This window comes from Equus quagga, chromosome 2, assembly GCF_021613505.1.
Source record: "Equus quagga isolate Etosha38 chromosome 2, UCLA_HA_Equagga_1.0, whole genome shotgun sequence".
In the NCBI taxonomy this organism is placed as follows: Eukaryota; Metazoa; Chordata; class Mammalia; order Perissodactyla; family Equidae; genus Equus; species Equus quagga.
The window spans coordinates 24,775,018-24,790,185 of NC_060268.1; the positions used below are offsets into that span (position 1 = coordinate 24,775,018).

General features: G+C 43.6%; 1 protein-coding gene across 2 annotated transcripts; it reads right to left on the reverse strand.

Moving 5' to 3' along the window:
* Nucleotides 1–7,262: 7,262 nt before the first annotated feature.
* Nucleotides 7,263–14,334, reverse strand: NGDN (neuroguidin). Of its 2 annotated transcripts, XM_046654932.1 has the most exons (11): nt 14,292–14,334; nt 13,867–13,926; nt 13,179–13,250; nt 10,072–10,209; nt 9,740–9,824; nt 9,604–9,656; nt 9,259–9,382; nt 9,002–9,170; nt 8,083–8,239; nt 7,882–7,939; nt 7,263–7,429 (listed from the first exon to the last, which is right to left on the reverse strand). In XM_046654932.1, the coding sequence occupies exons 1-11, from the start codon at nt 14,301–14,303 to the stop codon at nt 7,410–7,412; spliced, it is 948 nt and encodes a 315-aa protein (XP_046510888.1). In that variant the 5' UTR covers nt 14,304–14,334; the 3' UTR covers nt 7,263–7,409. The 2 variants fall into 2 exon arrangements, with proteins under 2 accessions (XP_046510888.1, XP_046510889.1); XM_046654933.1 differs by lacking the exon at nt 10,072–10,209 and having other exon boundaries at nt 7,263–7,431; nt 7,883–7,939.
* Nucleotides 14,335–15,168: the final 834 nt, after the last annotated feature.

The following is a 15,168-nucleotide window of genomic DNA, read 5'->3' on the forward strand; positions in this document are numbered from 1 at the left end:
TACCACCTAGAGCTTCCTATAAGAGCTAGCAGTGAGTGAATCAAAATTGGGAGAGAGGAAGTAGAAACTCAGGGGCTTTTTATTCTCCAGAGCTCACCCGTGGGGCTAAACCCAAGGCTGGCAGATGAGATAAAGCAGTTCTCAGAATAAGTTGCTACAGGCTCAAAGTGGAAATACACGAATGCTTTCAGAGCCTGTTTTCTAGTCTAGGTTTTAGTTAACAGGTAAGAACTATAAGAACATTTTAATATAGCCACAATGAGGGTTTTACACTAGATTTAGGACTATCAGTGCTGGTAGGAGGAATCAGGTGGTGATGGAGGCTTTTGTTATTCTAGCGGTCTTGGGACTGAAGAGTTAGTTGCAAATGAGCAGCAAGGTGAGAACGGAGACTCCAGAGGTTCCAGCATCCACCACCATGTACTATCCAGCCCCAAAATATTTTTGAGGGGGTAAAGGCTTTGGGGGTCTATTAGTTAGCAGGAAGGTCAAATTAAATCTGGAATGGGAAATAGAAAACAGGGCTTTGGATATTCCCTACCTTGGCACTGCCGAGGCCCCTCTGAGAGGCTGGACTGTGGAACCCCAAGGGGAATGCGAGTCCCTCCCCGGGGAGCCAGGCACCTCACCAGGCCAGCACACCCCAGCTCTCCCACTGCTGATGCTCTCCCTCAGCAGGCAAACCAAGGCTGGCTTAGACACAAAAGCTAACTGTGCTACTGGCTTCAAGGCTGTCAGTGACTCTGGGATGAAATGGGAACACTGGCTTCCAAGGAGTAGTCACCCAAAAAGTCAGACTCAGATGTCTGAGAGGATATAGATCCTAATGCCAGCTCTGCTAATGATTTACCTGTACAGTTCAGGACAGTTCACTTCCCCCTATAGGGCCTGAGAGGAAGAAAACAAAAGTCAACCAATTTTAGCTACAGCACCGTAAGCACCTTGAGAAGAAATAGTTAAAACTTAATGACTCTTCTAAAAGGATACTAAAGCTGAAAAGTCCCTACCAGTCACTGCAACGAGTATTTATTGAGCCTCGCTTTTAAGAGAGAGACCTTAACAGGGATCATCATGTATGTTACATGAGTCCACGATTCCATCTAGAGTCCCTTGAATAGGACAAAGAGGCCTCTGAAAAGGGCAGTAGGAAACTCAGCTGAGGCCACTGGCCCATCGCCTCCAACCAACGTACACACCTTAGGAGGGCAGAAGAGCAGGCAAGAGGTTTCCACAGGCACCTCCAAGGCTCAGACAATAAAATGAAGGGTGTGGCCTTCTAGCCCATTTTTCACTGTGGCTCTTTTCAGGGCTCTTCTGTGCAGACAAATCTGCCTCTGTCCCTAGTCCAGGAGTCAGCTTTGACTCACACAGGCTAGGGAAATGGAAGCCAGTCATTCTGGGGCTGGACTTAAGCTAAGGAAGACCTCCTCCCACCAAGGAACAAAGGAAAGAGGCCAACTGTCCATCTTGTGGACAATTCACTTCCTAGGGCATACACAAGGCAAAGACTCAGCACTGTTATCCAAGGAGTTACTAGGATGCTATTAATCCATAAAAATAACTCAATAAGACGAAAACTAGCCATCCTAGAAATTGGATAACTTTACAATCAACAACACTGCTGAGGTAGCCCAGGGGTTATACTGGTCACACAATGAGCAGGCTCCAGATAAAGTTAAGAAGCAAAGTAGGGCAAAAGCTAGGGTAATGGTCTGATGAGTTTGGACTACATTCTGGAAAGACTAAACAATAAAGGGAGCTATGGCTGAATGGGGCAACCACGTGAACTCAGCTGAGATAAAGGACAGACATGGAATGACAGAAGCAGGAAGCAGCCTACAACAGTGAACTGGGGTCCTACAGCCAGAATAGTGCTCAGCAGCTACCAGACAGCCAGGATGCCCATCAAACAGGTGTCACAGCTGCCCTGGCAAGGACCTTCTTAGGACTCAAAAGATCAATAACAGGACATCACCTGAGGGACCAGAGAACAGGTTTTAAAGCATGGTTTTCCTTCAGAGTCTTCAAAATACAGAATAACAAAAGCACAGCTGTCCTTAGTGATCTACACCAAAACTTTTTGGATGAAGCCCTTATTATCTGAATTCTTGTGACTCCATATCTCCCATTTTCCCAGCATGTGGAACCAAATTCTGCAGATTCAGATAACATGGTATCCCTTGCCAGCTGAACTCTCACTATCCAAATCCAGAAACTGAGTAGATTTGGCAGCAAAGGATACCTTTGCTTTCCCATCTCCATTCATTTCCCTCACAGAGCCTCGTCATGCTCCTGACCTAGCCCTCCACACTGACCCCTCAGTTCCCCTCACCCTGTTCTCCTCTAACCCCCTCTCACCCACAGCCTCTTTCATTAGGAGAGTCATCTGTAAAATGCCAATGGTAGAAGAAATAAAGAAAAAGAAAGGGAGTAAGGAAGAGGGTAGATTTTAGATAGGGGAGTGAGATGGAAACCCTGCAGACAGACAGAGAGAGAAATAGAGAAAGCAAGAAAGCTGGAGCAGGGGGGAGGGGACGATGGCACTGCGGAAAAAAAGAGCGCCACAAAATTAATTTGAGGAAGGGAACAGTAGAGGAGACGTCGATGGAATAACAATCAGGCAGTGGAGGGCTGGGGAAAGGGGGAGGCTGCCAGGGGGTGGGGAGGAATGGGGTTGGGGAGGAGGGCCGTGCTCACAGAGCAACAGCAGCACCACCTATGGGCATGGGGAAGGGTTACAGACAGCAACAAAAGAGGCCCCCACCTGGGCACGGGGGTCTGGGGTGTAGGTGGGGAGGGAGAAGCCACAGCTTCTGCCCTTCAAACCTCTCCGTAACATAACATGCAGGCTAGAAGAATAAATTCTATATGGCTCTCCTGGGAAGAGAGGGACTTAACAAGGTAAGGGAGGGAGGACAGAGAGCTCCTGGCTTTTTCCATTCCAAGGGGGTTTCCCCTTCAGAATCCAGGCAGTAGAAAAGGTATGAAAGGGGAGGAATGCTGGGACTGAAATGAGCATGTGCACCTGCTTCTGCTTTCATTAGCTGGAGAAAGGATTTTATCTTTATTTCCAAGTGATTTCCTCTCCCCACTGGATGGTGGAGTACAGCTCCCTCCCTGGGGCAATGGATGCCCCTCACTCAGCTGCTTCCTCTCAGCATTGCCATGAAACTCCCAACTATCATTAGAAACCCCCAGGGAGCCACCAAGCTCTGAGAAGGAAAGGGAAGGGTCCCCCCACCAGTCAAAGAGACCTGGGGGGAGGGTGGAAAGAATGAAAGAGAGAATGCAAAAGCTCTGCAGAGGGAGGGGAGAGAGAAATGTGCTCAGTGGTATTTGTTGTGCTTCCAGGGAGGAAGGATCCGTCACATTTTTAATAATAATAAATACATGAAGACAGATTTGCCAGCACTGCTCTGGCTCCTTGGGAAGTGTGGGGGAGGGGAGCCAATGCAGCTGCAGCAAAGACCAGTATCTCCCCTCCCCTCCCCCATTAGACAGGCTCAGTATTGCAGCAGCCTCCTCCTCCCCCTCTAACTGCAGTCCTCCCCATCACAGCCCACCCTTCCCATGGTCCCTTTACACAGCTCTGGCCTCCACCTCTCTCCCTCTCTCCATTACCCCCAACCCTAGACTCTATCCTTTCAGCACTGGTCCTCATTTAACAGTCTCACTCTACCTCTCAGAAGCCCTAGTACCCACACGGCACTCCCCCAAATCTTGAGGCCCCACTCTCTCCTACCAGTGCCCTTTGCAGCTGACAGTAATCTTCCCCATCCAACACCCCCACAGTAGTCCAGCACATTTCAGCATCTCCTGGATTCCACCAAAAAAGATTACTTTTTTTCCCCATTTTTATTTCAATGTGACCTCCTTTCTCACAGCCTTAAATATAATGGCCATCAAATGTGCTTGTGTTCAGGGGGTGTCAGGGCCTCGGGACTAGGTGACTACCGCCACCTATTGACCCAAATTTGTTCAAGATAGACCTTTAATACACTTCTTACACAGCGATGCTCTGTTATTTCAAAAGCATCAATAGCTTAAACATGCAAAGGCATGGCTCTTGGGGCTTCTCTGCGACCCTCTGAACAATGAGATCAAAGAAATACAAAAGCAAGACTGGGCAGAGAGCCAAAGAAATGATGCCTTTCTCCATGGCACAAGCAGAAAAAGAGGCTGAGCTCAAAGAATGGAAAAGCAACTTTAAGTCTCCTCAAGGGTCTGTAAGCAATGATGAGTACGGGACAGACTGAGTCTTTCTCAAGGGCTGTTAAAAATCTTGTGCATCACAATATGAATGTTGTTACCAATAGAGCAGAAGTCAGATTTCACTCATATGACTCCATCAAGTTGGCCAAATCTCTGGATAAGTCTAAACATCAACCTGAGGTTTGCACACCTAAAAGATCCCAGGGAAGATAGGGACACCCAGGACTGTTGCTCTGACTGAATCCACACCAGTCAGAACTGGAGACTGGACAGAGAAACTGGGCTCTGTAAAGGGGCAGGTCTGCAGCACACAGCTCTATGTACCTTCCACCAACCCAACATAAGGAAAGAGATGGGGCAACTTGAACTCTCCGTGGTGCTGAAAACAGACACAATCAAGTCATCGTTTCCTCATAAATGAAACATTTTTCTAATAAGGTATCCATGAAGACTGCTGTGAACTCCTGACAAACATTTCCCCAAGCTTTCAGAAAATTCCAATAAAACAAAGCTTTAGAGGCAAAAACAGCCTTGGTCAAACCCTATTCTCCACTCCCTCAGATGAACAAACTAAGGTAGAGATGCTAAATTATTTGTCCAGAACAAAAGCAAGACTCCTCTTACCACTACATGATAAAACTAAACAGGTGCTGATGTACACTAATGACAGATATTACTTAGTGAACATTGAAAATGATCTGTTGTTAGAAATGCACTGAGGAAATCTGACATTCATGTGATCCAAATGATCAGAGAACTGAATCTGTGCCTAAAAATAGGAGAAAGAAATGCAAACACCACCAGCTATAAAAAAAACCCTGAAATTCTTAAGTTCCCTTGCTCTACTACTGTTAACAGTGGTTTTCAAACTATATTCTATAAAGATCCCTCGCACTTCTCAGAAATCTTGGAGAAGGTGGGCCATAAGATGGAGCTCCAGAACCCTCCATCCCCACTCAACCAAAGTAACCTCACTCACGCCTCTATGTCTGTTTCAAACATCGAGAATCCATGTAAAACTTTGTCAATAGTGCACTCTAAACATTGTTTGATGACTCTGGTGCAAATATTCTCAGAAATTATTCCTCTTTTTGTTGGAAAATTCTTTCAAATAATGCCTGTCACCTAGAAGGCTAGGGGTAACAAAATGTCCTGGGATAAAAGACTGGATTGAATGATTATATGATCCACAATGGCAGGGATTTTTTGTCCGTTCAGTTCACTGCTATACCAAGAGGCCAAAATAGTATCTGGAACTTGGGGTTTCTCAAATAGAAATGGGGAAGTGGGGAGTGGGGAGCTAAGGGTTATAATCTACCTACCAATGTTTTTTTTTTCTTTTTTTAAAGAAAAACCTTGAAGATTTTCATAAACCCCAGGCCACCTGAGGTCCTCCATCTTCTGTGTTCCCCAAGTACTGGTTCTCTAACTTAACAGCCATGTCACCTTGGGCAAACAACCCAAGTCTTTAGTTTCCTCACTAGTAAAATAAAGATGGCATATATTTTACAAGGACCAAGTATAAAGCACTTAGGTCAGTACATAACACAAAATAAGATCTTAAAAAAAGGCACTTCCTTTCCCTTGGCAGGTCCCATAATCCAAAAATCTTAATAAATTAGAAGCAAAGGCAATAGTTACTATTCCTAAATAAGAAGTTAATGTGGAAGACCTAACTAATTAAAGCACCTTTGAACTGAACCTCTTGTCCAGTTAATTCAGCCAGAAAAGGAAAGGAATCTCTAAATCTGTTCTCGTGGCTCTTTGCTTAGGTTCACTTGAGGAAACAGAAGTATGAAGGCCCTAGGCACATCAGGCTCCCTCAGATCTGCCAGGGACAAAAGTTAGGGGCCCCAGACACCTATTTTGATGTCATCCATGAAAAACAGCTCTAGGCTCTTTGGTTTGGAGGGAATCTCAGTGCTTCAGTCGAACACATTTATTTTTCAGCTGAGAAAAATTAAAGGCCAGAGTTACTAGAAGATAGTACTAAGTTGTCTCCTAACTACTTTCTATCAGGCTGCAGCTGAATGAAAAGACCCCTGCCCCAACTGGGAAGACCAGTATAAATCCAGATCCATAGGATTCGGAATCAATAGGTTTTAGTGATGTAATGACCCAAATCATATCCCTCTCCATGACAATGATCAGGAATGCCAGACACTAAAATTAGGTGTTCCTGAGACCCCACGCCCTTAAAAACACTCCAATGAATTAAGTCAGACTCCTCAACTTCTCGTTCCGTTCCTTTTTCACTTCCTGTATTATCTAAGGCCTGAGAGATCTCTCACCAACAGAGAAGGTCATTCTCCGGAAAATACAGGATCTCAGATTCGTAATTCCCACCAGTCTCCTGACTTGGGCTGGTATTTCTGCAGAATTTTCATTCTTTTGGTCTTCAAGCTAAGAATCTTCTGTCTGCCTATTTTCTGGCATTCTTTTGCAAGCTCTTTGTAAAAGGGCTGGCATTACTGACTGATAAACTGAGGCTTTAGTTGAAAGAAGGTCAAAGAGGCTGAAAAACACAAAACTATACCTAGTCTTCTCATTTGCTGTACTATTCTCTCCAGATACACTCTACTGACCAAAGATCAGCACTACGTTCACGCTATTTTAGAAAGAAAAACATTCAGAGAAGTGGAGACAAGAATAACTCTTGCTGATGAGGAACGGCTCTATCTCGCTTTTAATTATAGTCAAGCGCCAAAGGTTTCCTGAACCACTAATGCCACCTGGTGGCCAGAAAGATACATCAATAAAACTTAACATCCATGTATTTGAGATACCTGTATTATAACAAATCATACAGAAGTTCAGAGGAATGTGGGGTCAAAGAGATTACCATACTTTTCTAATCTCACAATAATTTTTTTGGTTAAATAACCAATTTCTAGTTTCTGGGGAAAATCTATTACCAAAGAAAACTATATAAAGCCAAACTTCACTCACTCCCCAAAAATCTCATCTTTCCCTTTTCATGACCCTCTCACCAAAAATACCCCATACCCAGTGATTCCAGTCATACAATACATGTGCAAAAAGGCCTTCAATTCGTAAGTACAATCACTTTTATTAATAAAGAACTTTCCACATGTCCAGGGCAAACAATTAATGAATTCCAAGGAAAAAACCTACATACAGTGAAATTAGAAGCATCCCAGGATGACAAAAATATATATAAATATGTACACCCATAATCACCGCCGCCTCCGAAAACCTGAAAGGAAGGGAAACCAAGAATGAGGCAAAAGAGAGCTGGAAAAGCTGAAGGGACAGGAAAAAAAGGATATCTACACAGAAAGGCTCAATAGGGGCAGGTCCCCTAGTCAGTACTCTCTCTGTTCTCCCAGGACAAAAGACTAGACGTAGGAATGAAAGTGAAATGGGACAACAGTTCCTTCAAGCGATCCTTCTATAGCTGTACTTAAGGAAGCCCAAATGGGTGGTGGGACCTGAGAGATGGAATCCAGAAATCTCTTTTGTAAATGATGCTGATTTTCAGCTTCAGAAAGAAGAAAAATAAAAGCCCATCTAAAGAGATTAACGCCCAGTGCGGAAGAGATAACCACTGGAGTTGGTAGGACCCAGAATGGCAGATCCAGAGAGCTGGCATCCCAGTTCATTCTCCCCACCCTGCACTTGACCACCTAAGTCCTACCATTCACTGACCTTTTTTCTTCTGACCTTTCTTAGGTATCTTCTTCCGCTTCTTAACAGGATTCTGATCCTGGAGACAGACGGAAAAGTGAAGGAATGGCAATGTGCTTCCAAGTGTTAGTGTCTCTCCCCAAGTTCCTCATGGTAACAAGCCCCTCATACACTTGGCTGAAAGCACGAACGTCACCTTCCACCACTGTATCACAATCTCACCTCATCAAGATGAGGCGTTCCTCCTGTCAAAGCACTGATGTCACCGAAGTGCGTGAGGGAATGAAGCTGTGAGCTCATGACATTTGCTCGTTTTCGCCATCCTTTCTCTCGCTTACTGACACTTAAACGCACCATCATGCTCTCCTCATAGTTAATCCTGCCAGAGAAATACAGACACTGTTTCCAGCACACTCAGTCCACAGAGACAGAAAGCTGCAGCCAAGAACCTGAGCCCAGGTATTTACTCATCCCTTGTTCAGACAGTTCTCAAGAAATTTCATAGCACATCAATATGGTATTTAGTAAGGACATACTGAATGCTCAATGCTGAGCTTCCTCAATGAAACGTGCTTTGTGCCAGAACTTCCTTCCTCCCTAGAAACGAACTTACAGCCTATCCAAAGGAATATTTAAACTATTATATCATAAAATTCTCATATTTCAGCTCCATAAACAGGACTCCCTACATACGCCCTTTCACTCACATCTATCAACTGCTGAGACTGCCACCTAAGCAAAGCTGACTAATCTGTACTCGAGTCACAATTGCTTCTCTACTTTTCTTCCCTGAACTTACCTAGCACTGTTGATGCCATCACAAAAACCTGCCTTTACTGCCCTCTGCACAAAAGTGAAAGCTGTGATAATACAGAATTTTAAAGCCCTACTGGGTGGAACTGCGCATGTTCTTCTTCATATAGCAGTTGCTCAACTTAAACAGTTAGGAAAAAAAGGTTTTTTTCCTAGTTCCTATTCTATACCTCAAACCCCTAATTCTTAGAAACTGTCACTCCAAGTTTTTCACTCCACTTTCTATATACTGTGAGTTCTCTTGGTACCATACTTAATTAAATTCAACCAAAGCACAAGGGTAGGTCTCTACAGCAGAGAAACAATTTCTAATTGGAAGGGCTCAAACCTGTGTTGATCCTCCTGACTCTGGCGAGTAACATGAGGATGCCGAGCATCACGGATTTCCTCTGGAGCATCTGAGTACTGTTCCTTAAGCTCACGAATGACAGAGCTGCTCAGTGCCCGTCTCTTGGCTCGTTCCAGGCGCTTCTTCTCCCGCTCAGCTTCTGTTTCATCTATGTGATAAAAATCAGCAAGAGTTATCCCAGAACAGAGAAGAGAAACACAATTCATGCTGAGGAGGCAGCTGCTCACAGTTCATACCATAATGTACCGGAACCAAGCGTGGTGGAACATATTTCTTAGCTGTTCCTTTTACAGATTTCTTTCCTGAAGACTCAGACTGGCCTTCCTCTGCTTCATCTTCCTCCTCATCCTCAGAGCTCAACTACAAAGGGAACATAATGTCCACAAACTAAGGAAGTGTTAGTCACACAAGTGATAAGAAAAACCAAAGCTGGAGTAACCTGGGGAGGTGGGAATACTCAATGTCTTAAGGCACAAGCTGGGCATCAATAGTAATAAGAGAATCCCAGGAGACCCAGGATCACCAGGAGGCTCATTCAGGCTTAGCTTCCTCAGGAAAACCAGGATAATGCAACCCCTTACCTTGCTCATCATATTGCTGGGACGAGGCTTAAAACGGAGGGGGTCGTTCTCACCTGAAACAAAAAACCCAAGTGATTTTCTAAGGTTTGGATCTTTATGATGGTCTCCACATAACCTTATAGCTTCCCCCACTTACTGAGGCTGCCTGTTGCTGCAGTCTTGACCAGTTTGTCAATTTGATACTTCAGTTTTTGGTCCAAGGGACGAAGCTTTTCTAAAACCTACAACATGGTTAAAAAGGATTACATTCCCTTCCCAAAATTAAGCACACACCAGAGTTCCTATATTAAGTTGACAGATAAAGCACCTAAAATATGCAAAGTGCAGCAAATGAAGAGAAAAATACTTTTTCCATTTGGTTTCCTCACTTAAACATAAGAACACCCACTTAAATAAGAGCTATTGTGTGACAGTCCTGGAGTTCAGGATTTGGAAACCTAGAACTCTAAGATGCCAAATGCTTCATACTGTGCGAATCTCCACCAGTCTCAAAACTGCAGCATGTCCCTGAAGAGACCCTCCTGAGGCTTTGTCCAGGATGAGATGGCTCAAATCCATAAGGTACATGAGCAGCAGCTGGTCTTTCACTTCCAAGAGGCTGAGACCCTGAGTTGAATAAAACCGTAAGAGATGCAAATTCAGTTTGAGCCAGAGAATCATGAGGCGAGCCTAGGAGAAACAGGATAATTTTTTCCAAGTTCCAGTTTTTCCCAATCAGTTCATATAAGGTATTTAGAGTAGTCTCAAGGACGTGGCTGTACCTAAAATGGCCAGAGAGAAAATTATGCTAACACGAGAGAAGCAAAGTTGAGAGGATTACTGGAAGAGAGTAAGAGTAGGAAAATCAAAGTATCCCCCAAAATGACTACTGCAGGGTTTCTCAACCTCAGAGCTACTGACATTTGGGGACAGATAATTAATTCCTTGTTGTGGTGCACAGTCCAGGAACTGGAGGATGTTCAGCAGCATCCTGGGCCTCTACCCACTGATGCCCCCCAAATTGTGACAATCAAAACAGTCCCCACACATTGTTGAATTTTGAATTAAATTAATCAAAACAATTAATGATTTTATCCCCATACAACGGAACCACATGATACAGGTAAAACAATGATCTATACATGCAGACATGCAATTCAGTCCATGTCAACACAAGGTTTTTTTAAAAGTGTGCTTAATATGGTTCCAATTAAGCGGGAAGGAAGTATGACACACAATTAACAACTGCTACCCTTGGGGATCAAGATGAGGAAAAGGAAGAAATGGAGTGCTTGTACTGTGAAAGTGTTTTTCCATCAAACACATATAATTTCTATAATCTCCAAAACATGTACCCCAGTAGTTATCTCAGAATGGTGATTATATTAGTTCTTAATTTTCTTTTTTGTGCTTTCATGTATCTTCCAAACTTTCTAAAATTAAAAGTGTATTATATTTACAGGCAGAAAAATCCAGCAAATGTTATAGTTTATCCTTTTAAATAAAACAAAGTAACACGTGTGAGCATTGACTTAAGTTAGATATTAAATAAAGAAAAGAAGAAAAGAGTCACTGTGACTGTATAAAACTGAAAAAGTCCACAGCCCTGGGAAGACCTATTTCAGACCGGTTAAATATTCTGCCCAAGATTACAGAGTAATAGGAGTAGAGCTGGGATTCAAACTCAGTCCAACTCCAACATCTAAGCCCTGGATATCTTTAAACCAACATGTTAAGCCTTGAGATCAGCACTAGTGTGCTACAGAAGGATGAGCAAAGGATTTAAAAACAGACAAATTGAGTTTAAGTTCTGAATTAGGCATCTGGTAGTCAAATGTTGGGAAGTCACTTAACCTTATGATCTCAGTGTTCACATCTGTAATATGTACAGTACTTCTTTCCTGCCCCAAAGAGTAATTATGAGGCTCAAATAAGATAACGTGACTCTTTGTTAAAAATTTATTTAGTAACTACAACTTAAGTCAGTGCTCACAGGTTACTTCCTTTTATTTAAAAGAATATACTACATAATATTTGCTTGAGCAACGTGTAACCTGTAAAACACTTTGTAAAAGTCTTGGTCATGAAAGATAAGTTAATAAACATCTGTTCAATGAATAAACACACAGTGATCTAAGATACTGGAAGCCCATCTCAAAAAGGCATTAAAGGGGCCGGCCCCGTGGCCGAGTGGTTAAGTTCGCGCGCTCCGCTGCAGGCGGCCCAGTGTTTCCTTGGTTTGAATCCTGCACGCGAACATGGCACTGCTCATCAAACCACGCTGAGGCGGCGTCCCACATGCCACAACTAGAAGGACCCACAATGAAGAATATACAACTATGTACCGGGGGGCTTTGGGGAGAAAAAGAAAAAAATAAAATCTTTAAAAAAAAAAAAGGCATTAAAAATAGGCCAAAGCATGGCACCCAGACTAAAGACAGCCAAGAATTTGAGAAGTAGGCTCTTCAGACACACTTGGGCACTGTCAAGTTGAAACTAGGTTACAAGCATATGAAAGAAAAACAAAGCAGCAAGAAAAAGCAAAGATTAAAAAAAGTCAGAAAAAGTAAAAAGATAATAAAATTTAATGATGAGAAAGAAAAGGCAAAAAGAGAAGATATTAAAGTGCTGTTTGCTATCTCTCTAAAGCACAAATCTGCTGTAAATTCCATGCTTAAAAATCCTTCAATGATTCTTATTAAGCTACTACAATGATTTTCACACTTTTGCTAATTTTCACACACACGCTGATGGCATGTTTTGCTTAAATAGTATCTTAGGACTAAAGCTCAATAAATAAAATGAGTAACACCAGAGTGTTCCAGTTCAAACAGATATGAGGGATCCAGAGTCCTCCTCCTATACTGCCCCACACCCAATGATCCCTAGAAGGTTTTCTAAGACCTTAATTTGAAAACTACCATATTTCAATTTTAAGATGCACATCATTTTCATATTTTAATATCTCTGAAGTCAGGATGCATCTTTTAATCAACAGTACCTTAGCATTATATAATAGATTAACAGGTTGCATTTTTTTCCTAGTATATAAAACAACTGGTATGTCTCTAATTACCAGCATCTTAGGTTAGATGAAATACAATATTAACTCCTCAGTTGGCCTACAAGGCCCTTCACAGAGTGACTACTTTTCCAGCCTTATTTCCTACTCCTAAAACACACACACACACACAAAATTTACATCTGACTACACTAAATGACTTACCTCCTTCCCCAGAACATGACCATGCTTCCAAGTATTTGTGTCACGCATGCGCTGTTTCTTTCTGTCCCTCTGACTCCTATTTATTCTTCACAATCCTGTTACCTCCTCTGAGAAGCCTTCCCTGACTTCCTCTGCTAATTATTTAATCTCTCTCTTTGGCTTGCACAGCACTCAACATGTCTCTGTAACATGACTGTTACTGCTTATACCTATTGCTTTGTTCTGTCTTCACTAGACTTAAGCACAGCAACTGGATCTTATTCATCTTTGAAGCTCCAGCACTTAGGACACACAAGATACTCAAATCTATGATGAAAGAATGGCTGAGAACATCAAGTCAAGGAATGCTTACTCTTCAAGTATGACTTACCTTCTCTGTAGGAAAGGCTCTAGCTTGAACTTTTTTCGTTAGAGCTTGCACTTGTGCAGTTACAGCCGTCACCTGAAATCAGTCCAAATAAAACAGCTTACCAAAATATATCAAGTCATCTCTGTGAGCTATGAAGGGCAAAAGCTAAACAATGCCGCCTAAAAGTTATCTGAAACACTGCCTAAAGTACAGTACTATCTTCTTTCTAGTTTTGGGAAAGTATAGAAGAGATGGTTTCTGATACTTCTCCAAAAGGTAAAAAAAGCCTTCCATCTCTTCTTAAACTAAAGAAACCATGGGGAGGGGCTAAGGACTGGGACAGTGGTGATGGGGGGACTGTAACTTTATCTATACGGGTTGAACTTACAAGGCATCGAATTATATAAATGTATACTTTCCAGCACCCAAAGAGCAAATCCTATCACCTTTTTCTCTATCGGTGTCCTTAGCTATTAAGAATGAAGGAAACGGATTCAGTTTTCTTTTCGGAGTTGTCTCTATTCCTTTGGATGCAGAAATCAAATACTTTGCATTCTAACCTAAAAACGTTTTCCTTAAATCATTTTCCTCTTATGGTATTTGGTAGCATTCAAATATATGCCCCCAAGTCACCAAAGTCTGAAGGCGAGGCACACAAAGTCAAAGCCCATCCGTGACTGATCCATTCCAAAGGAGTAACATTACTCACCTGCTCCTGAAGGTTCTTCAGAAGTCTCACGGCACTTTGCAGGTCTGACTCTACCACCCCCTATAGAAGGGAGAAGGAGAGTAAAGAAAACCCATTCTTTCCCCCAGGATAATGAAAAGACGGGGCGACTGACGTGGAAATCCCTCTCTCTCCTTCAGACACACCAGACTTCCCGGCCTTCCCACTCCGGGTGGGGCACATGCAGCCTCGCCTCACAGCCGGCCAGGCCTCCTGGTTACTGTAGAGGAGTGTTAACTTCAGTTCCGTCTCCCTACTACTGCTTTTGCCCAGCTAGGCCAGGGAAGTCGCCTTCCTAAAGCTACTTTCATCACTACCCTTCCCTCGCGCCAATAATATGCCTCTAGGAGCAGAGAGAAAAGGAAACGTCCACAATAGCAACGCGAGAAATAAAACGCGACACTCACCGACGCCGCCATCTTGGCATGAGCCCGCCCCTTCCGGGGCTGTACTTCCTGACAGCGAAGTTATCTTGATAGACAACTGCCGTCTGCAAATTTAAGCCAATAGGAATAGGGACTCCCTCACTTCCGCCCCGAACAGGATGTTCGAGAGGAGGGGCCGGGTCCAGCCAATGGAATAGGAGAACTGGCTAAATTCGTCAGACTTAGGAGGCGATCTAATGACGTAAAGATGCTCTTGGAAAGAGGCAAGTGATTAGTAGGTTGAGTAGAATGATTGAACCTAAACCAATGAAAACGGGGCAGATGGTTGATTGACAGTTAAAGGGGCCCAATGGAAGAAAAGAGTTAGCTGAGTGAACTGAGCGTATTGGCTCCTGGATGCCGCAGTACCCAGAGCCTTTTTCACGACTTTTCCCTTCTGTGGCCAGAACCGGCCGCTAGGTGACAGGCTTTGGCTTCGTTCTGAGGGGACCGCGTTGCGAAGTCGCCATTGCTGGCTGCTGCTCCATCGCGGGCTGCGCGAGATTTCTCGTAGACCTCGGTGCTCTTAGGTCAATTTTGTGACAGTAGTCATATGTGACTACTCCGTCTCTGAGGCTTTTTCATCTGCAAATAGGAGAGTTAGACCAGAGAAGCCCAGAGCCAGGGTTTAGAAACGGAAAAACCAGGGCACTGGCCATCATCGTGTGCACCGGGAGGCACCGCGGAAACACCCCCAGATGCCGCCCCGACACTCCTGCCAGTGTGTGAACGTCAAAGGGAGTGCGTTTTACAAAGGAGGAAGCCAGTTCAGATTTACGTGACTTGACCCCAGTCACGGGTCTGCAGCAGACCTTGGTTCAAACCCAGCCTGTGCATATTTCATGATACCCGCCTCATA